Source organism: Bombina bombina, chromosome 2 (genome assembly GCF_027579735.1).
Source record: "Bombina bombina isolate aBomBom1 chromosome 2, aBomBom1.pri, whole genome shotgun sequence".
NCBI classification, from domain to species: domain Eukaryota; kingdom Metazoa; phylum Chordata; class Amphibia; order Anura; family Bombinatoridae; genus Bombina; species Bombina bombina.
The window spans coordinates 182,148,855-182,171,597 of record NC_069500.1 but is presented as its reverse complement, the minus strand read 5'-3'; the positions used below and the strand labels follow the sequence as shown (position 1 = coordinate 182,171,597).

Below are 22,743 nucleotides of genomic sequence, written 5' to 3'. Positions count from 1 at the left end.
ACATGCACCCTGAGACAGATACTCCTGACATCACCTAAGAGTGAAACAGATCTATCCTCAGAGAGATCTGGATGGTCACCACTCCATTGACTGAGCATGCCAAACTGCAGAGCTCTCCAATGTACTCAGAAAAAAGATGACATCTCTCAACCAATAACCTCCAAATCTTAAGCCACTGGGAAGAGAATGGAAAAACAGCTACAGCTGAATTCAAACTCCAAACCCTCTGTTTACAAAAAATCTAAACTATCTTTCGGATCACAAGAGACAGCTGTGGGCTGAACAGTAGGCAGAAAAACGAGGTTAGGAGAAAAGCTGGATGATCTGACCTCTGAATGAAATATTCTCATAGATAGAGAATCTATATAAGTTCCTTAAGAAGAAGACACCCTTGAAAGGGGAACCAGGGAACTCCTTTCCCAGACTCACATCCCATCCAATGAAGTGTAAACAAGGACAAGATCCCTTGAAAAAGAGTTGCTCGGAAAAGAAAAATGACACCTGAACCATACAATGTCCAGGAGGGCACCCTTTCCATCCCCAAGACCTAACAGAGTCTTCCTAGGATGACAAACTCAAAAACTTTTAGTTAATCCCAGACATGCAAAATTGCAGAACTCTACTGGGAACTAGAAAATACATATCCTTCAGGTCTATGTGCGTTATGAACAAACCCTCTTGAATCAAGGTAGAATGGAGACTACTTAAAAAAAAAGTGTACTCTGAAAGCATGAGATAACTACCTAGGCCCAGTATCTATACTGGAACTAGCACTCCCACAGAGGGAACCTGAACCCAGATCCAGAATAACTCTTATCATAGATTGACTGCAGATACTCCAGAAGAGGAAATCTGTACTTGAGAGGAATCAGATTGATATTCCCAGAACCCAAAATGGTCAGGATTTCAAAGAATGGACTGTCCCCGAAGAAGAAAAGGAAAACCATCCTTAGTCTATTCCTAATGACTTGTGGCGGAAAAGACCTTTCCCCACCTGAAAGTTGTAGGATAATCTAATCAGAAGCTTGGAAAAATAAAATATATTCCAAACATTGGACCTGCCTCTGCAGTGTCACAAAGCCTAGGCTGTACCACTAAGCCCCAAGAAGGCTCCTAAGTTGACCAAGAAGAGCTATTCCCGAAGGGACCAGGAAATCCTTGAATCTCCAAGAACAGCCATAAAGGCCAGAGCAGACCTGCACCCATCGGGGGATCCATCACGAGGGCAAGCACAGCAGTCTAATTAGACAAGACATCACTCTAAATGAGCAATAAACCTCCAGCTTCTTAAACAAATATCCGTAAAGGAGCAACTATCCTTGATTTGAATCAAGTTCTCTAAGCCATAGTAGACTACTCCCTTCTATTAAAAGCACCGTGCATTTAAATGGAGAAGAAGGTATCCCTATTTCCTCCTATGTCTGTGACCCAAGCACCTTTAGAAACACTTCCCCATGGAAGGAAGATCCTAGAAGAATAAAGTTTATAAAACTTCAAACGGTTGACGACAGGAATATCGATGTTGTCCAAGTAGCTATAACTTCCTTTAACAATACGCGAGGTGTTCAAGCATACATCCGAAGGGAACCACTTCAGCAACAGATGAAGAAATTATACTGTCCGAATCTGAGATTTTACCCTCAGAACTACCGGCGACTCCTCCTCACCAGACTTAGGAGAGAAGAGCAACCTGAGTAGCAGAAAGTGACACAGAAACCTTCTGAGACTTTAAATGTCCTCTTGCGTTTTCCCAGTAAGAGAGGAAAAAACGGATAAAGCTGCAGATACCGCCGAGGATACCTGAGCTGCAAAAAGGAAAATACACTCCTCCAGAGGCTGAGAGGAACTGCAGGGCACTGCATGTGACGCCATAGAGGCTTGGGACGTTTAAGGAGAAGCAGTGGCAATATCTAAACATCATCATCCTAAGAGACATTGGGTTCAGCAGCAACAAACTATCTCAACTTGAGAAAGTTCTGGCTAAGCAAGCAGTATGAAATTGCATAAGAGAACAATTTGAGTCTCAAAATATAACAAGCATAAAATAAAAACACTTAAGTATGTAAATATGCTTTAAACTGGTGCTGTAAAAAACAGGTCACTTTTATTTCAATATTTTGACATGTAATATGTAAATATACTTGTACTAGCGCTTTAAAAACAGAACATTGAAGGGCTTTTCTAGGAAAGTCTAGCGCTAAGCTAGGAACACAGACACCTAAGAGACTGAGGAGTTAAATGTGTCTCAACTATAACCTCCTTTATGATTGACACATTAACACAAGGAGACACAGCAGAGTATCCCGTACTCTTACGCTGAAAATATTTCTTGTCAGAACAAAAAAGAAACTCTATAATACGCCACCGCTACTAAACAGACTAAGACCCAGGTGGAGAAAAAGTGGGTCACACGACCCGCCGATGAGGATATGTGCTATGCGCGCTTCAAAGCAATCCTATCTCGTAGAACGACATTTTAGCGTCCTTCCCGCCACACAGCTTTGTAACGGCGGCCCATTGGAAAACACACAGGAGTCTATCCTACCATGTATGTCCCAGCTGCAAACTGCAATAACAGTTACAGTAAACATTTTTTGGAAACAAAAACGTCTCTAGCACACAGCATTTCTATTAAATCCCTGACACAGGTCAGAAACATGTCAAACCCAGAGATTAACCCATCAATGTCCTAGAACACAAAGCCACCTACAAAAAGTTGAAAGAAGGAGCTCCACAATATACTGCGCACCGCAATAATTGTATGTGTGTGACCAGTCCCCATAAGCCCTAGAACAAAATCGCTAGCTTGCAAAAACCACAATAAGGATAAACTTTAACAATGTAAAGATAATAACCCCGGTCTCCAGTCACTGCAGTGCCTGCTCCATGCCCCAATGTAACCCATACTACAAGGTTAGCTATGCCTCCAATAAATAAGCAGGGTCTATCCTTTAGTGCATAGTCTCCCAACCTGGAAAAAAGAGCACTTACCTGCTCTGCTGTCCGGCATGTAGACAGTCACAGGGTATGAGAGGGCACAGCTGCTCACAGAGACCCTTTAAAAGAGAAAGAACAGAGTAGCCAAATTCTGGTTTTCTATATTAGGGCAGCAACTGTTAGGAAAACACAGCAAGAACCTCTTTGCAAGTTCCTAACTGCTTTAAAGCCACCACTGCTCTACTGAGAAGACTGACGTGGAGTACAGCTAGACCCATCCTTTCAAAAAGGGGAAAGATCAGAGTACTACGCTGCTTTCAAAATAACAAACTCTTGCGTGTAGTGAAACAAATCCAATTTTCTTCAGACACTAAGACTTTACCTCCTCCATGCACGAGAGGCAAAGAGAATGACTGGGGTTTGTGGGTAAGGAAGTAATACCAAAAGGGACACTGAACCCAATTTTTTTCTATTGTGATTCAGATAGAGCATGCAATTTTAAGCAACTTTCTAATTTACTCCTATTATCAAATTATTTTCATTCTCTTGGTATCTTTATTTGAAATGAAAGAATGTAAGTTTAGATGCCGGCCCATTTTTGGTGAACACACTGTGTTGTTCTTGCTTTCCATGGTTCTGAACCAAAAAAATAGCTTAGATGCATTCTTTTTCAAATAAAGAAAGCAAGAGAACGAAAAAAAAAATGATAATAGGAGTAAATTAGAAAGTTGTTTAAAATGGCATGCTCTATCTGAATCACGAAAGAAAAAATTTGGGTTCAGTGTCCCTTTAACAGTTTTACTGTGGTGAACTTTGCCTCCTCCTGCTGGCCAGGAGTGATATTCCCAACAGTAATAAAGATGAACCCGTGGACTCACCATATCTTAGGAAAAAACAAAAGGGTAATCTTCAAGACAAATTAATGTTTATCTAACTTTCTGTAACTAGCGATAACATTAACTCCAACACCTGTTGCTAATTAGATGCATAAAGGAAATGCAATCAATTTATCATTTATCTATCATAAGAATGTTAAAAATATATTTGGCAAAAAGAGGACAGAAACTGACTCTGTGGAAACTTAATAAAATGATAATTTTTTTATAAGAAAACATGAAAAGGCATGATGTGTCTCACACAACAGCATTGGTCAGACACCCTAGAATAAATACGGTTTATTAATACCAAAATCCTGGAAATTAACAAATAAGACTATTTGGTTACCACTGCTTTCCGCTGATGCATCTTCCTCTTCTGATTCAGAGTAAAATTTTTCACCAGATTTTTCTTTTTTATTTGTCTTCACTTGGGAGGTGTCCCATCCTTTAACCTACAAAGTACAATAGTGTTATTTTAACTTGGAATGGGCACAATTACTACATCTGAATTTTAAGGTACACAAGTACAACATACTATGTAAGGTATAATGCTCAACAATTTCATAAAAATGAAAATATACATAATACATACATTTATTATAAGGAGAAACAGAACAATCTTGACAACTTGGCACTTCAATCCAAGCTACAGTTGGTAAAAAAAGATTTGAAGAAGTCTTTTACCTGTCTTTAAATATCCTTCCCTACAACATGGAACAGCTAAACTTTTTTTGGACAGATAAGGGAAAAAGCGCATTAGCAATAACTTGAAGTATGCTCTCCAAAAGTCTGAGGCAGAACATCTCAATGCTACTTGTGCTTTATTAAACACATTAAAATAGAGGGCCTCATAGCCCTTTTTCATAAATGTTCAACCATATCATTATTCTATGAACAGAGCGGGTTACACACCTGTAATGCTCAAAAATCTTTAACAAACAAAGGGATAATTTCACCATCAGTACTACGTCTTTGCAACACCCAGAGGTGAGAGCTGAAACATGTAGATTGACAAAATCCTTAAAGGGATAGTATAGTCAAAATTAAACTTACATGATTCAGATAGAGCATGCAATTTCAAGCAACTTTCAAATTTACTCCTATTATCAATTTTTCTTTGTTCTCTTGGTATCTTCATTTAAAAAAGCTGAAATGGAAGCTTAGAAGCCAGCCCATTTTTGGTTTATCACCTGGGTAGCGCTTGCTGATTGGTGTCTAGATGTAGTCCTCCAACCAGCAAGCAATACCCAGGTGATAAACCAAAAAAAACATAATTTATGTAAGAACTTACCTGATAAATTCATTTATTTCATATTAACAAGAGTCCATGAGCTGGGATATACAATCCTACCAGGAGGGGCAAAGTTTCCCAAACCTCAAAATGCCTATAAATACACCTCCCACCACACCCACAATTCAGTTTAACAAAAAGCCAAGAAGTAAGGTGATATAAATAAGGAGTAAAAAAGCATACAAAAAGAGGAACTGGAAATATAATTGTGCTTTTATATAAAAATTCAGAACCACCATAAAAAGGGTGGGCCTCATGGACTCTTGCCAATATTAAAAAAAAAATTATCAGGTAAGTTCTTACATAAATTATGTTTTCTTTCATGTAATTGGCAAGAGTCCATGAGCTAGTGACGTATGGTATAGAAATACCCCAAATTTGGAAGTCCACAGAAGAGTCACTAGAGAGGGTGGGATAAAATAATAACAGCTATTTCCGCTGAGAAAATTAAATCCAAACAAAAAATATAAGTCTTTCTTAAAAACTTAAAACATAAGTAGAAGAATCAAACTGAGACAGCTGCCTAAAGAACTTTTCTACCAAAGACTTCTTCTGATGAAGCAAATACATCAAAATGGTAACATTTAGTAAATGTATGCAAAGAAGACCAAGTTGCTGCTTTGCAAATCTAATCAACTGAAACTTTATTCTTAAAAGCCCAAAAAGTGGAGACTGATCTAGTAGAATGAGCAGTAATTGTTCTTCCGCCTCCAAATAAGCCTTGTGAATCAAACTCTTTAACCAAGATGCCAAAGAAATGGCAGAGGCTTTCTGACCTTTCCTGAAACCAGAAAAAACAACAAATAGACTAGAAGTCTTTCTGAAATCCTTAGTAGCTTCGATATAGTATTTCAAAGCTCTAACATCTAAAGAATGTAAAGATCTTTCAAGAGCATTCTTAGGATTAGGACACAAAGAAGGAACAACAATTTCCCTACTAATGTTGTTAGAATTCACAACCTTAGGAAGAAATTTAAACAAAGTCCGCAAAACAGCTTTATCCTGATGGAAAATCAGAAAAGGAGACTCGCAAGAGAGAGCAGACAATTCAGAAACTCTTCTAGCAGAAGAGATAGCCAAAAGGAACAACACTTTCCAAGAAAGTGGTTAAATATCCAAAGAAAGCATAGGCTCAAAAGGAGGAGCCTGCAAAGCCTTCAAAACCAAATTAAGACTCCAAGGAGGAGAGATTGAGTTAATAACAGGCTTGATATGAACCAAAGCCTGAACAAAACAGTGAATATCAGGAAATGTATCAATCTTTATATGAAATAAAACAGAAAGAGCAGAGATTTGTCCCTTCAAAGTACTTGCAGACAAACCTTTATCCAAACCATCCTGCAGAAACTGTAAAATTCTAGGAATTCTAAAAGAATGCCAAGAGAATTTATGAGAAAAACACCATGAAATATAGGCTTTCCAAACCCGATAATAAATCTTCCTTGAAACAGACTTCTGAGCCTGTAGCATAGTATTAATCACGGAGTCACCTCTATGACTAAGTACTAAGCGTTCAATTTCCATACCTTCAAATTTAGTGATTTGAGATCCTGATGGAAAAAACAGCCTTTGAGACAGAAGGTCTGGCCTTAAAAGAAGTGGTCAAGGTTTACAACTGGACATCCGGACAAGATCCACATACCAAAACCTGTGAGGCCAAGCTGGTGCTATCAGAAACACATGCGATTGTTCCATTATGATCTTGGAGATCACCCTTGGAAGAAGAACTAGAGGCGGAAAAATGTTAGCAGGTTGGTAAAACCAAGGAACTGCTAACGCATCCACCATCTCCACCTGAGGATCCCTGGACCTGGAAAGGTACCTGGGAAGCAATCAGATCTATTTCTGGCAGACCCCACAGCTGTACAAGCTGACAAAATAAATCTGGATGGAGAGACCACTCCCCTGGATGTAAAGACTGACGGCTGAGATAATCTGCTTCCAAATTGTCTACACCTGCCAACCTGTGAGACTTGCATCTGTTTAAATCACAGTCCAGGAAAGACGAACAAAAGAGGCCCCTTGAATAATCCGATGATGGTCTAACCACAAAGTCAGAGGGTGTTGAGTGTTGGGATTTAAGAATATCAATTGTGATGTCCGAGTATAATCCCTGCACCATTAACTCAGCATGCAAAGCTGAAGAGGTCTCATATGAAAACAAGCAAAGGGGGTCACGTCCGATGCTGCAGTTATGAGACCTAAAACTTCCATGCACATAGCCATTGAAGGAAATGATCGAGACTGAAGGTTTAGGAAGGTTGAAACCAAATTCAAACGTATCTTGTCTGTTAAAGAGTCATGGACACTGAATCTATCTGGAAACATAAAAAGGTGACCCTTGTCTGAGGAATCAAGAAACTTTTTGGTAAATTGATCCTCCAACCATGTCTTTGAAGAAACAACACAAGTTAATTTGTGCGAGATTCTGCTAAATGAAAAGATTGAACCAGTACCAAGATATCATCAAAATAAGGAAATACTGCAATACCCTGCTCTCTGATTACAGATAGAAGGGCACCGAAAACATTCAAAAAGATTCTTGGAGCTGTTGCTAGGCCAAATGGAAGAGCAACAAATTGGTTTGCAGCTTTGCAGCCGGGGAAGAGGAAGTGGGACCACCCTTGAAGTTTCGAAAGGAACGAAAATTATTTTGTTTGGTCCTTGTCTTATTTGACTTATCTTGAGGGAGGGCATGACCCTTTCCTCCAGTGATGTCTGAAATGATCTCTTTCAGTGCAGGCCCGAATAGGGTCTTACCTTTGAAAGGGATGGTCAAAAGCTTAGATTTAGATGACACATCGGCCAACCAGGACTTAAGCCATAACGCTCTATGCGCTAAAATGGCAAAACCTGAATTCTTTGCCGCTACTTTAGCAAGATGAAAAGTGGCGTCTGTAATGAAAGAATTAGCTAACTTAAGAACCTTAATTCTGTCCAGAATATCATCTAGTGGGGTCTCCATCTGAAGAGCCTCTTCTAGAGCCTCAAACCAAAATGCAGCTGCAGTGGTTACAGGAACAATGCATGCTATAGGTTGAAGAAGAAAACCTTGATGAACAAAAATTTTCTTTAGGAGACCCTCTAATTTTTTATCCATAGGATCAATGAAAGCACAACTGTCTTCAATAGGTATAGTTGTACGCTTAGCTAGAGTAGAAATAGCTCCCTCCACCTTATGGTGTCAGATATGGGAAACATTTTCTTAAAAACAGGAGGGGGAGCGAACGGAATACCTGGTCTATCCCATTCCTTAGTAACAATGTCCGAAATCCTCTTAGGAACCGGAAAAACATCAGTGTAAACAAGAACCTCTAAATATTTGCCATTTTACACAATTTCTCTGGAACTACAATGGGGTAACAATCATCCAGAGTCGCTAAAACCTCCCTGAGCAATAAACGGAGGTGCTCTAGCTTAAATTTAAATGCCGTCATATCTGAATCAGTCTGAGGGAACATCTTTCCAGAATCAGAAATCTCTCCCTCAGATAGCAAATCCCTCATCCCTACTTCAGAACATTGTGAGGGAATATCGGATACGGCTACGAAAGCGTCAGAAGGCTCAGCATTTGATCTTAACCCAGAGCTACTGCGCTTCACTTGCAACCCTGGCAGCTTAGATAAAACCTCTGTGAGGGTAGTATTCATAACTGAGGCCATATCTTGCAAGGTGAAAGAATTAGATGCACTAGAAGTACTTGGCGTCACTTGTGCGGGCGTTACTGGTTGTGACACTTGGGGAGAACTAGATGGCAAAACCTGATTTCCTTCTGTCTGAGAATCATCTAATGCTAAACTTTTATAAGTCAAAATATGCTGTTTGCAATTTATAGACATATCAGTACAAGTGGGACACATTCTAAGAGGGTGTTCCACAATGGCTTCTAAACAAATTGAACAATGAGTTTCCTCAATGTCAGACATGTTTAACAGGCTAGTAATGAGGCAAGCAAGCTTGGAAAACACTTTATTTAATGAAAAAAATACAATTTCCAAAACGGTACTGTGCCTTTAAGAGAAAAAAAGGCATACACAAACTGCAAAACTGCTTAAAATAACTCCAAAATTTCAGAAATTTTTACAGTATACCTCTCAAGCTTTAGTAAGATTGCACCACAAATATTAAGGCAATTAACCCTTAAATGAGAAAAACGGATTAAAAAGAGTTAAAAACACGGTAAAACCCTTGTCAGTACCCTGCCACAGCTCTGCTGTGGCGCCTACCTGCCCTCAAGGATCTAAAATGTGGAAACGAAGCTTCAATTAGGCCCTTAGAAGTGCTCCAGGACCCTTCTGTTGTGGCTTGCTGCTTGCCTATGCAAAAGAAATGCGCAACTGAGGCGCGAAAATTGGCCCCGCCCCTCTCTACCCGATGTTGCTGGGGCCTACACAGAAAGTTACAAAACGAACCTTGAGCCATGTGGGTTATAAAAAACCCCAAATAAGCCAAGTGAACCCTCCAAACAGAAGTCCCAAATAAAATAAACATAGTACTCCCAGACACACAAACGTTTGTTCCTAATATAACATACAAACTGAGTGCCCATAAAATTAGCCCTATATGCAAGCTAGTAATAACCTTCTAACACTAGGATTACTGCTTACCCTTTCCCTAATGGGGATACTTTCAGCATTTCTGTAGTTATCCAGGTCTCTGCAGAAAAAAAGGGCTGAACATGCCTCATTGCTGTATAGCAAGAACCGTTCCTCACACTGAAGTTTTCCTGTACTTCTCAGCTTCTGTGGGAATAGTAGTGGACCTTAGTTACAAATGCTAAGATCATCATCCTCCAGGCAGAAATCTTCATCTATGTCCTGCCTGAGAGTAAATAGTACAACACCGGTACCATTTAAAAATAACAAACACTTGATTGAAGATAAAATAAAACTAACAGTTTAACACCTCTTCTCTTTACTCTTCCTGCTTAGAGCCAGCAAAGAGAATGACTGGGGGGTGGACTTAAGGGGGGAGCTATATAGAAAGCTCTGCTGTGGTGCTCTCTTGGCTACTTCCTGTCAGGAAGGACAATATCCCACAAGTTAGGATGAATCCGTGGACTCGGTACATCCTGCAAAAGAAATACCGGTGATTGTTTTCCCACTGCCTCAGTAACAAGTACTAAGAGGAGTAATACAAACAAGAAAAAAAGTAGGGATGTAACAGAGAGCTGAATAGGGAAGAAATAAACTAGTTTAGGAGAACCCAGGTGTTCAGGTAGATGCCTACTATCACTGAAGGTTGGGCAGCATAATATTAGCATAGCATTGATGGCTCAACAAAAAAGACAGGGTAAGAAAAAAATAGGTGCCAGTGATACCATATTATAAACAGAAGCTGGGGGAGGGGGAGGAATCTAAGCCTATACAAGTGAAACATAGATCAACTAAAATGTGTATTAAAACTGGGTCTCAACAAAAAGCAAAATAGCGTGCTTGATGCATAACAAGAAATTAGGATCAAGTGTAATATTGAAAAGCTGAAATAACCACACAAACATGTTATCAGAAAAGATTATATGGTATACAGGTAAGAAAATCCTCAAACTTAAAACATATCAGGGCTACACTTGCTTCCCTCATCACCTGCAATTTCTTACCCTCATACTCTGGCATCCTTGGGTCAGGGATAGAATAAGAAAAAATCCCTTGCTCTAGTGCCATAGTTAGTTTACATACATGAATTCTCTCAGCCTTCCCCCGGCCCTTGTTCTATACAGGTCAGAGAGTTGCAAGATACCAGTGGGGTACTTACATAGCGTACAGTACAAAATACACAGTATACAGGTAATCTTACCAACACACTGAAACTATGAGGGACTGGGAATTAAAATTGATTTGGGGATTTCCTTCCTGATATGTTGTTGTCTAAAGTGGCACATAATACTGCAGTGTTTTGCGTATCTTTTGGTGTGCTCTGTAGGATGTCATAAGTTTAACTTTTTTATGGGTATAATAAGCAGCAATTTCCCCATAAAATAAAGGGCAATGACCATATAGAGAAGATGCAGTGTAATTTTGTTAATAATGTATACACAGAAACATAGCCAAGATGATACTTTACTAAAAATACTTACAGGCTCAATGACTTCAACGTTACGGACGGACGGATCAGGTGCTGCCTCTGGCCAATTAGATAACTCCAAATAACCAGATGCCTTAGTGTTAAGAGTGTGTGATAAAGTGCCAAGCTGAAAACGGTCTCGATCTATCAAGTTTTTGTTGTTTTTTTTTTTAAAAAGAAAAGAAGAAAAAATCCAATGAAATAAAAATCTATATACTGTATGTAGCAGTGAGCATGGAAATAAAGAGAATTAAATATAAAGGCAATTCTATTAACTCTAATGTAAAAGAATAAACAAACGAGGAACCTCTTTAAAGGTCAGAAAGATTATTTCAATCCATAGAATACAATAATCTTCCATAATGGGCAATAAAAAAGCTAATCAGTCAGTGTGTTTAGAGGTGTTGCACTGAAATGTAGCTTCTCTAAAAATTACTTTAGTGTGAATATTAAGAATGACAGCACAGTTAAACAATCCATATACATGTCTTGACACAAACTCATGAAGAATCTTAATAGTTTCTGAAAAACCAAGAATGATTATAATATATTAGAGATAAAAAGGAAATTTATGCTTACCTGATAAATGTATTTCTTTTACGATATGACAAGTCCACGGATTTCATCCTTACTTATGGGATATCGCCTCCTGGTCAGCAGGAGGAGGCAAAGAGCTCCACAGCAGAGCTGCATATATAGCTCCTCCCTTCCCTCACACTCCAGTCATTCGACCGAAGTTAGGAAGAGAAAGGAAAAGCCAAGGAGCAGAGGTGACTGAAGTTTAACAAAAAATAAAAACCTGTCTCTAGAAAAAAACGACAGGGAGGGCCGTGGACTCGTCATATTGTAAAAGAAATACATTTATCAGGTAAGCATAAATTTCCTTTTCTTTTACAAGATATGACGAGTCCACGGATTTCATCCTTACTTATGGGATACAATACCAAAGCTATAGGACACGGATGAAAGGGATGGACAAGACAGGAAACTAAACAGAAGGCACCACTGCTTGAAGAACCTTTCTCCTAAAAACCGCCTCAGACGATGCAAAAGTATCAAATTTGGAAAATTTGGAAAAGTGTGAGAGACGACCAAGTTGCAGCCTTGCAAATCTGTTCAACAGAAGCATCGTTTTTAAATGCCCATAAGGAAGCCACAGCCCTAGTGGAATGAGCCGTAATCCTTTCAGGAGGCTGATATCCAGCAGTTTCATATGCCAAACGGATGATACTCTTCAGCCAAAAAGAAGTAGAGGTAGCCATAGCTTTATGACCCCTACGTTTTCCAGAAAACACAACGAATAATGAAGATGATTGACGAAAATCTTTAGTCGCCTGCAAGTAAAACTTCAGGGCACAAACCACGTCCAAGTTATGTAACAGACGCTCCTTCTTAGAAGAAGGATTAGGACACAAGGAAGGAACAACAATTTCCTGATTAATATTCTTATTAGAAACAACCTTAGGAAGGAACCCAGGTTTGGTACGCAAGACCACCTTATCAGAATAGAAAATATGATAAGGAGAATCACATTGCAAAGCAGAAATCTCAGAAACTCTGCGAGCAGAAGAGATAGCAACCAAAAATAAAACTTTCCAAGATAACAACTTAATATCTATGGAATGCATAGGTTCAAACGGAACTCCTTGAAGAACATTAAGAACTAAATTCAAACTCTGAGGAGGAGCAATTGATCTAAACACGGGCCTGATCCTAGTCAGAGTCTGACAAAAAGACTGAACATCTGGAACATCTGCCAGACGTTTATGTAGCAAAATAGACAAAGCAGAAATCTGTCCTTTAAGGAACTTGTTGATAACCCCTTCTCCAATCCCTCTTGGAGAAAAGACAAAAATCTAGGAATCCTAACCTTACTCCATGAGTAACCCTTGGATTCGCACCAATAAATATATTTACGCCATATCTTATGGTAAATCTTTCTAGTAACAGGTTTGCGTGCCTGAATCAAGGTATCAACCGCATCAGAGAACCCCTGCTTAGATAAAATCAAGCGTTCAATCTCCAAACAGTCAGCAGCAGAGAAATTAGATTTGGATGATGGAAGGGTCCCTGAATTAGAAGGTCTTGCTTCAAAGTCCAGTGTAGATGGAGGATATAAGTCCTCAGAGGGTGCGCAGGTGCTGACAAATTGTTTGAAGATGGGAACTTGAAGGCGATGGCTGCACTCCCGATATTCGGTCCAGATGGAATCCGGAGCTGTGAGAGAGGAAGAGAAGAGAGGCGCCCAAACCATAAAACAGTATCGTGGTGTGAGATAATAGGAGCCCCTCGCTGCCAGATAACCCCGCTGATCCAGATACTCACAAAATCGGCGGCACGGATGACGTGCCTCTATGCGCAGGTCGGGACTGTTGAGTGTCGCCCGGCTGACACACCTCCGTGAGCGTACGTCACTCCCTGTCCACCAATCGACAAGCACTTCTGCTAGCCTCGTGTGTCTCCGAACAAACCCGAACACTGCCACTGGAGGTGTCGGATATACAGCGCCGGGCACAGGCAGCAGGTCTCAGCATACGAAGGGGGATAAAGTGGGGTGGTAAAAACAACAGGACCGGACAGGTATATAAAACGTCTGTATTTATTTTAAAAGAAAACAACAGCAACGCGTTTCCCGGCTAGAAATGCCGCTTCATCAGGCTGTGTTATAATATGCCCTTGCTGACAATAAATACCTTACGTAAGGCCACGCAGGAGCGATTAGAATAACTGAAGCCCTCTCCTGTTTGATCCGTGCAATCACCCGGGGAAGGAGAGCAAACGGTGGAAACACATAAGCTAGGTTGAACGACCAAGGCATCTATCAGTTTGGCCTGAGGATCTCTGGACCTGGATTCATATGTCGGGAGCTTAGCAGTCTGACAAGACGCCATCAGATCCAATTCCCGTCTGCCCCACCTGAGAATCAGAGTGGCAAAGAACTCCGAATGGAGTTCTAATTCCCCCGGATGAAATGTCTGTCTGCTCAAAAAATCCGCCTCCCAGTTGTCCACTCCTGGGATGTAGATTGCTGACAGATAACAAGAGTGAGCCTCCGCCCACCGAATTATCTTGGATACTTCTGTCATCGCTATGATTGATGTAAGCCACAGTCGTGATGTTGTCCGACTGAAATCGGATGAATTTGGCCGAAGCCAACTGAGGCCAAGCCTGAAGCGCATTGAATATTGCGCTCAACTCCAGAATATTGATTGGAAGTAGAGACTCCGACCGAGTCCACACACCCTGAGCCTTCAGGGAATTCCAGACTGAACCCATCCTAGTAGACTGGCGTCCGTTATCACTATCAACCATGAAGGCCTGTGGAAGCACGTCCCTTGGGACAGATGATCCAGCGACAACCACCAAAGAAGAGTCTCTTGTCTCCTGATCCAGAACTATCTGAGTAGACAAATTTGCATAATCTCCATTCCACTGTCTGAGCATGCTCAGTTGTAGAGGTCTGAGATGAAAACGAGCAAACTGAACGATGTCCATTGCCGCCACCATCAATCCAATTACCTCCATGCACTGAGCCACTCATGGCCGAGGATTGGACTGAAGGGCTCGGCATGTATTCAGAATCAATGAAGGGCTCGGCATGTATTCAGAATCTTTAACTTTCTGACTTCCGTCAAGAAGATTTTCATAGATATAGAATCTATTAGAGTTCCCAGGAAAGGAACCCTTGTCTGTGGAATTAGTGAACTCTTTTCTAGATTCACCTTCCACCCGTGAGTCCTAAGAAAGGACAGAACCAGGTCGGTATGAGACTTTGTCAGTTTATAGGACAACGCCTGGATCAGAATATCATCCAGATAAGGCGACACTGCAATGCCCCGCGGTCTGAGAATCGCCAGCAGAGATCCTAGAACCTTCGTGAAGATCCTGGGTGCCGTGGCCAACCCAAAAGGAAGGGCCACGAACTGAAAATGCTTGTCCAGAAAGGCAAACCTTAGAAACTGGTGATGATCTCTGTGGATAGGAATATGCAGATATGCATCCATTAAGTCCACGGTAGTCATAAATTGACCCTCTTGGATCAATGGGAGAATTGTCCGTATAGTCTCCATCTTGAAGGATGGAACTCTGAGAAACTTGTTTAGACTCTTGAGAACCACAAAAAGATTTGAGTAAAACCCCCGCCCCTGTTCCTGTATTGGAACGGGACAAATTACTCCCATAGTGGAGAGGTCTTGTACACAACGTAAGAATGCCTCTCTTTTTATCTGGTCTACAGACAATCGTGAAAGAAGAAACCTTCCCCTTGGGAAGGAATTTTTGAACTCCAGTTGATATCCCTGAGACACGATTTCCAGTGTCCAGGGATCCTGAATGTCTCTTATCTAAGCCTGGACAAAGAGAGAAAGTCTGCCCCCAACTAGATCTGGTCCCGGATCGGGGGCCGCCCCTTCATGCTGTCTTGGGAGCAGCAGCGGGCTTCTAGGGTTCTTTACCCTTGTTCCAAGCCTGGTTAGGTCTCCAGGTGGCTTTGGCTTGAGAAAAGTTCCCTTCCTGTTTAGCGGCAGAAGAAGGGGTGACTCCCTTGAAATTACGAAAGGAACGAAAATTACTCTGTCGTCCCCTTTGCTTAGATGTCTTGTCCTGAGGGAGTAGATGACCCTTACCTCCCGTAAAATCAGAAATGATTTCTTTCAGATCAGGACTGAATAGTGTTTTTCCCTTGAATGGAATAGCCAAAAGCTTGGATTTAGAGGACACATCCGCAGACCAAGACTTTAACCACAAGGCTCTATGAGCCAAAATAGAAAATCCGGCATTCTTAGCCGCTAATTTGGCGATCTGAAATGCGGCATCTGTGACAAAAGAATTAGCCAGTTTAAGAGCCTTAATTCTGTCCATTATTTCCTCTAAAGAAGTCTCAGTCTTAAGAGACTACTCTAAGGCCTCAAACCAAAAGGCGGCCGCAGCTGTGACTGGTACAATGCAGGCCGTCTGTTGTAACAAACATCCCTGGTGCACAAAATGTTTCTTAAGAAGACCCTCCAACTTTTTATCCATGGGGTCTTTGAGTGCACAACGGTCCTCAATAGGAATAGTCGTACGCTTAGCCAGGGTAGAAATAGCTCCCTCCACCTTGGGGATCGTTTGCCAAGAGTCCCAAACGGTGTCAGCTATAGGGTACATCTTCCTAAAAATAGGGGAAGGAGAGAAAGGGATATCCGGCCTTTCCCATTCCCGTGTAACAATTTCCGTCATTCTTTTAGGAACCGGAAAAACATCAGCGTAAGAAGGAATTTCTAAGTATTTTTCTATCTTGCACAATTTCTCTGGAGGAACCACAATAGAATCACAGTCGTCCAGAGTCATCAATACCTCCTGCAGTAACAGGCGGAGATGCTCTAGTTTAAACTTGAAAGACGTGACGTCCGAATCTGTCTAGGGGAAAGTACTGGCTGAGTCAGACAGAAATGGTCTCCTTACCCCCCAATTCAGATCCCTGGGAGGGTATATCATAGATAGCCATCAAGGCCTCAGAAGTCGCAGGAACCATATGAGTTTCTGTCCTGCTACATTTGCCTTGTAATATAGGCAACTTAGATAACACTCCTGTGAGTGTAGATGACATAACTGCAGCCATATCCTGCAATGTGAAAGAAGCAGACGCTGATGAAGAACATGGCGTCGCTTGAGCGGGCGTTAAAGGCTGTGACGCTTGGGAAGAAAGTTGCGGCATACCCTGAATCTCATCAGTCTGAGCATCTTCCTTAGACATATCTTTATTAAAAATATCTTTTCTTTACATTATAAGGCTCTCTCAACACAAGTGTCACAAAGTGTAACAGGAGGTTCCACAATGGCATCTAAACAAATAAGACATGTATTTTGCTCCATGTCCTCCATAGTAACAGATGCAAGGTACAAATTTATTCAAGCCCCTTGTAACAAACAGAACTATTAGTGTAGCAGATAATAGTATACTGTGCCTTTAAATAGTAAACATAATATTAACAGTGTACTGTGCCTTTAATAGTAATTTTACAGGATTAAAAAACAGCAGTAGTTAGGTGCGGATCAAATATACGTGCACCTCACATGGGCCCAGTTTGAAAACAAAAATAAAACACCAGTCACCCTGCCACAGCTCTGCTGCGGCTCCTACCTGCCTCCGTGTGACAACCGATCTCCGATCAGCGTGCCTAGGAACGTTTGTAGCGCTTGTGACAAACGTACTCAGGAGCTGCACAAGTACACTTTCAATGTTCACCGGGACTTAAGTGATACGCAACAGCGCTAGAAAAGCGTGCAAATTCAGTCCCGCCCATGGTGGGCGTCAACAAACACAGAACCCGGGAAAAAACGGCAAAGGCCTTTAAACACAGTTTTGCCCGCAATGTCTTATTGCCCCAGCGTCAGCCACAAACACCATTATCAGATCTGTCTCAAATAAAAACTAAACAGAGTAATGCCTGCTATTGTCTACATGTGAGTAGCATATTACATGTCCTAGCGCTTCTGGCTAAAGTATGCCCGACTGTCTGGAAAATAATGTGTGGCATGTCTATCTTGTTCTAACATCCAAATATACTGTGTAGGGAGACCCTTTACCAGAGTCTTCAAAGCCCAAAAACACGATAACAGAGCACAGTAAGTTCTGAGTATCTGCTTCAAGCCCCAGAAATAAAACTGCACCTACCTCCATTCTGAGTAACAGCATGAAATTACTCACAGTGTCCAGAGGTCCGCTAATTCCTCCAGAGGTCCTGTGGATAAGGAAGGGTCTTAGGAAAATTCACTAAGTCCATCTCCAGGCAGCACCAATAGGGGAGGCGCAGTGAGAGTAAAACCCCACCAGTTCCCAGCATAATTGGTCTTCCAGAAGTTGCCCGGTAGAAAAATAGTACACTTTGGCACCATTTAAAAAAAATAATTCTTGATTGAAGAATCTAAACACCTCACTTTACCTCTTCCTATCACTAACACAGGCAAAGAGAATGACTGGAGTGGGAGGGAAGGGAGGAGCTATATATGCAGCTCTGCTGTGGAGCTCTTTGCCTCCTCCTGCTGACCAGGAGGCGATATCCCATAAGTAAGGATGAAATCCGTGGACTCGTCATATCTTGTAAAAGAAATATAAAATATTGTTTTAAGGAAATCATGTAGACTGCAGTCTTTATGTAGGAAATAAAAATAAGTGACATTTAGCTTTAAGTAATAACTTCAGATAACTGAAAAAAATAAAAATTAAGGACATTTGAGGCAAACAGGTTACATAGGATAATATAACATGGTTAAGAGATATGCCGGTTGTGAAAACTAACATATAAGCAAACTGTCCTCATTTTATCTCTATGAGCATCTGTAGCGGACACTCTTGGACCACTGTTATAAAATTATTCATTGTAACATAGGGATATTAAAAGGAGTGAAGATTTCTCAAGAATACTCTTTAGTGGTATACATGGTAGTAATAAAGAAAAATACAAAAGTAAGGGTCGCTCCCCGACAGCATATCCAGCATAAAGAGAATTCTCCTGGAAGACACTTTAGCAAAACATCTAGGCAGCCAGACTGCAAGGAAGAAAGGTTTGGCCACATATGGGGATTTTAAATGTATAAGCATATGTTATTTTCAATTAAAATTTAGGGTGATGTGATATATAAATGATTATATTGTTATATGAGCTACTAGTATAATACACTGCTCAAAAAAAAAAAAAAAAAGGGAACACTAAAATAACACATCCTAGATCTGAATGAATTAAATATTCTAATGAAATACTTTGTCCTTTACATAGGTGAATGTGCTGACAACAAAATCACACAAAAATTAAAAAAACATAATTTATATAAGAACTTACCTGATAAATTCATTTCTTTCATGTAATTAGCAAGAGTCCATGAGCTAGTGACGTATGGGATATACATTCCTACCAGGAGGGGCAAAGTTTCCCAAACCTCAAAATGCCTATAAATACACCCCTCACCACACCCACAAATCAGTTTTACAAACTTTGCCTCCTATGGAGGTGGTGAAGTAAGTTTGTGCTAGATTCTACGTTGATATGCGCTCCGCAGCAGGTTGGAGCCCGGTTTTCCTCTCAGCGTGCAGTGAATGTCAGAGGGATGTGAGGAGAGTATTGCCTGTTTGAATTCAATGATCTCCTTCTACGGGGTCTATTTCATAGGTTCTCTGTTATCGGTCGTAGAGATTCATCTCTTACCTCCCTTTTCAGATCGACGATATACTCTTATATATATACCATTACCTCTGCTGATTTTCGTTTCAGTACTGGTTTGGCTTTCTACAAACATGTAGATGAGTGTCCTGGGGTAAGTAAGTCTTATTTTCTGTGACACTCTAAGCTATGGTTGGGCACTTTTTTAATAAAGTTCTAAATATATGTATTCAAACATTTATTTGCCTTGACTCAGGATGTTCAACATTCCTTATTTTCAGACAGTCAGTTTCATATTTGGGATAATGCATTTGAATCAATCATTTTTCTTACCTTAAAAAATTTGACTTTTTTTCCCTGTGGGCTGTTAGGCTCGCGGGGGCTGAAAATGCTTCATTTTATTGCGTCATTCTTGGCGCAGACTTTTTTGGCGCAAAAAAATCTTTTCTGTTTCCGGTGTCATACGTGTCGCCGGAAGTTGCGTCATTTTTTGACGTTCTTTTGCACCAAAAATGTCGGCGTTCCGGATGTGGCGTCATTTTTGGCGCCAAAAGCATTTAGGCGCCAAATAATGTGGGCGTCTTATTTGGCACTAAAAAAAAATAAAAAATAAAATATGGGCGTCGCTTTTGTCTCCACATTATTTAAGTCTCATTTTTCATTGCTTCTGGTTGCTAGAAGCTTGTTCCTTGGCATTTTTCCCATTCCTGAAACTGTCATTTAAGGAATTTGATCAATTTTGCTTTATATGTTGTTTTTTCTCTTACATATTGCAAGATGTCTCACGTTGCATCCGAGTCAGAAGATACTTCAGGAAAATCGCTGTCTGGTGCTGGAACTACCAAAGCTAATTGTATCTGCTGTAAACTTTTGGTAGCCGTTTCTCCAGCTGTTGTTTGTATTAATTGTCATGACAAACTTGTTAATGCAGATAATATTTCCTTTAGTAAAGTACCATTACCTGTTGCAGTTCCATCAACATCTAATGTTCAGAGTGTTCCTGATAACATAAGAGATTTTGTTTCTGAATCCATCAAGAAGGCTATGTCTGTTATTCCTCCTTCTAGTAAACATAAAAAATCTTTTAAAACTTCTCTTTATACAGATGAATTTTTAAATGAACATCATCATTCTGATTCTAAAGACTCTTCTGGTTCAGAGGATTCTGTCTCAGAGGTTGATGCTGATAAATCTTCATATTTATTTAAAATGGAATTTATTCGTTCTTTACTTAAAGAAGTACTAATTGCTTTAGAAATTGTGGATTCTGGTCCTCTTGATACTAAATCTAAACGTTTAGATAAGGTCTTTAAATCTCCTGTGGTTATTCCAGAAGTTTTTCCTGTTCCTGGTGCTATTTCTGAAGTAATTTCCAGAGAGTGGAATAATTTGGGTAATTCATTTACTCCTTCTAAACCGGCAGATGGTACTTCGTTTAAGGATCCTTTAGATAGGAAAATTGAATCCTTTCTAAGAAAAGCTTATCTGTGTTCAGGTAATCTTCTTAGACCTGCTATATCATTGGCTGATGTTGCTGCAGCTTCAACTTTTTGGTTGGAAACTTAAACGCAACAAGTAACAGATCATGATTCTCATAATATTATTATTCTTCTTCAACATGCTAATAATTTTATCTGTGATGCCATCTTTGATATTATCAGAGTTGATGTCAGGTTTATGTCTCTAGCTATTTTAGCTAGAAGAGCTTTATGGCTTAAAACTTGGAATGCTGATATGTCTTCTAAATCAACTCTACTTTCCCTTTATTTCCAGGGTAACAAATTATTTGGTTCTCAGTTGGATTCTATTATCTCAACTGTTACTGGTGGGAAAGGAACTTTTTTACCACAGGATAAAAAATCTAAGGGTAAAATAAAATAAATAAATCCAAGCCTTCTAGAAAAGCAAAGCCAGCTTATAAGTCCACATGAAGGTGCGGCCCTCATTCCAGCTCAGCTGGTAGGGGGCAGGTTATGTTTTTTCAAAGAAATTTGGATCAATTCTGTTCACAATCTTTGGATTCAGAACATCGTTTCAGAAAGGTACAGAATTGGTTTCAAGATAAGACCTCCTGCAAAGAGATTTTTTCTTTCCCGTGTCCCAGTAAATCCAGTGAAAGCTCAAGCATTTCTGAAATGTGTTTCAGATCTAGAGTTGGCTGGAGTAATTATGCCAGTTCCAGTTCTGGAACAGGGGCTGGGGTTTTATTCGAATCTCTTCATTGTACCAAAGAAGGAGAATTCCTTCAGACCTGTTCTGGATCTAAAAATATTGAATCGTTATGTAAGGATACCAACATTCAAAATGGTAACTGTAAGGACTATCTTGCCTTTTGTTCAGCAAGGGCATTATATGTCCACAATAGATTTACAGGATGCATATCTGCATATTCCGATTCATCCAGATCACTATCAGTTCCTGAGATTCTCTTTCCTGGACAAGCATTACCAGTTTGTGGCTCTGCCGTTTGGCCTAGCTACAGCTCCAAGAATTTTTACAAAGGTTCTCGGTGCCCTTCTGTCTGTAATCAGAGAACAGGGTATTGTGGTATTTCCTTATTTGGACGATATCTTGGTACTTGCTCAGTCTTTACATTTAGCAGAATCTCATACGAATCGACTTGTGTTGTTTCTTCAAGATCATGGTTGGAGGATCAATTCACTAAAAAGTTAATTGATTCCTCAGACAAGGGTAACCTTTCTGGGTTTCCAGATAGATTCAGTGTCCATGACTCTGTCTTTGACAGACAAGAGACGTCTAAAATTGATTTCAGCTTGTCGAAACCTTCAGTCACAATCATTCCCTTCGGTAGCCTTATGCATGGAAATTCTAGGTCTTATGACTGCTGCATCGGACGCGATCCCCTTTGCTCGTTTTCACATGCGACCTCTTCAGCTTTGTATGCTGAATCAATGGTGCAGGGATTACACAAAGATATCTCAATTAATATCTTTAAAACCGATTGTACGACACTCTCTGACGTGGTGGACAGATCACCATTGTTTAATTCAGGGGGCTTCTTTTGTTCTTCCGACCTGGACTGTAATTTCAACAGATGCAAGTCTTACAGGTTGGGGAGCTGTGTGGGGATCTCTGACGGCACAAGGAGTTTGGGAATCTCAGGAGGTGAGATTACCGATCAATATTTTGGAACTCAGTGCAATTTTCAGAGCTCTTCAGTCTTGGCCTCTTCTGAAGAGAGAATCGTTCATTTGTTTTCAGACAGACAATGTCACAACTGTGGCATACATCAATCATCAAGGAGGGACTCACAGTCCTCTGGCTATGAAAGAAGTATCTCGAATTCTGGTTTGGGCGGAATCCAGCTCCTGTCTAATCTCTGCGGTTCATATCCCAGGTATAGACAATTGGGAAGCGGATTATCTCAGTCGCCAAACGTTGCATCCGGGCGAATGGTCTCTTCACCCAGAGGTAT

General features: G+C 40.4%; 1 protein-coding gene across 2 annotated transcripts in view; it reads right to left on the bottom strand.

Moving 5' to 3' along the window:
* AP3B1 (adaptor related protein complex 3 subunit beta 1) overlaps positions 1 to 22,743 on the bottom strand; it is a 1,155,804-nt gene that overhangs the window by 356,527 nt on the left and 776,534 nt on the right. For both annotated transcript variants that reach the window (XM_053701376.1, XM_053701377.1), the window contains exons 17-18: positions 11,183 to 11,313; positions 4,162 to 4,267 (exon numbers count right to left, since the gene is read on the bottom strand). In XM_053701376.1, the coding sequence (XP_053557351.1) occupies positions 4,162 to 4,267; positions 11,183 to 11,313 (237 nt within the window). The remainder of the gene's footprint in view (positions 1 to 4,161; positions 4,268 to 11,182; positions 11,314 to 22,743) is intronic.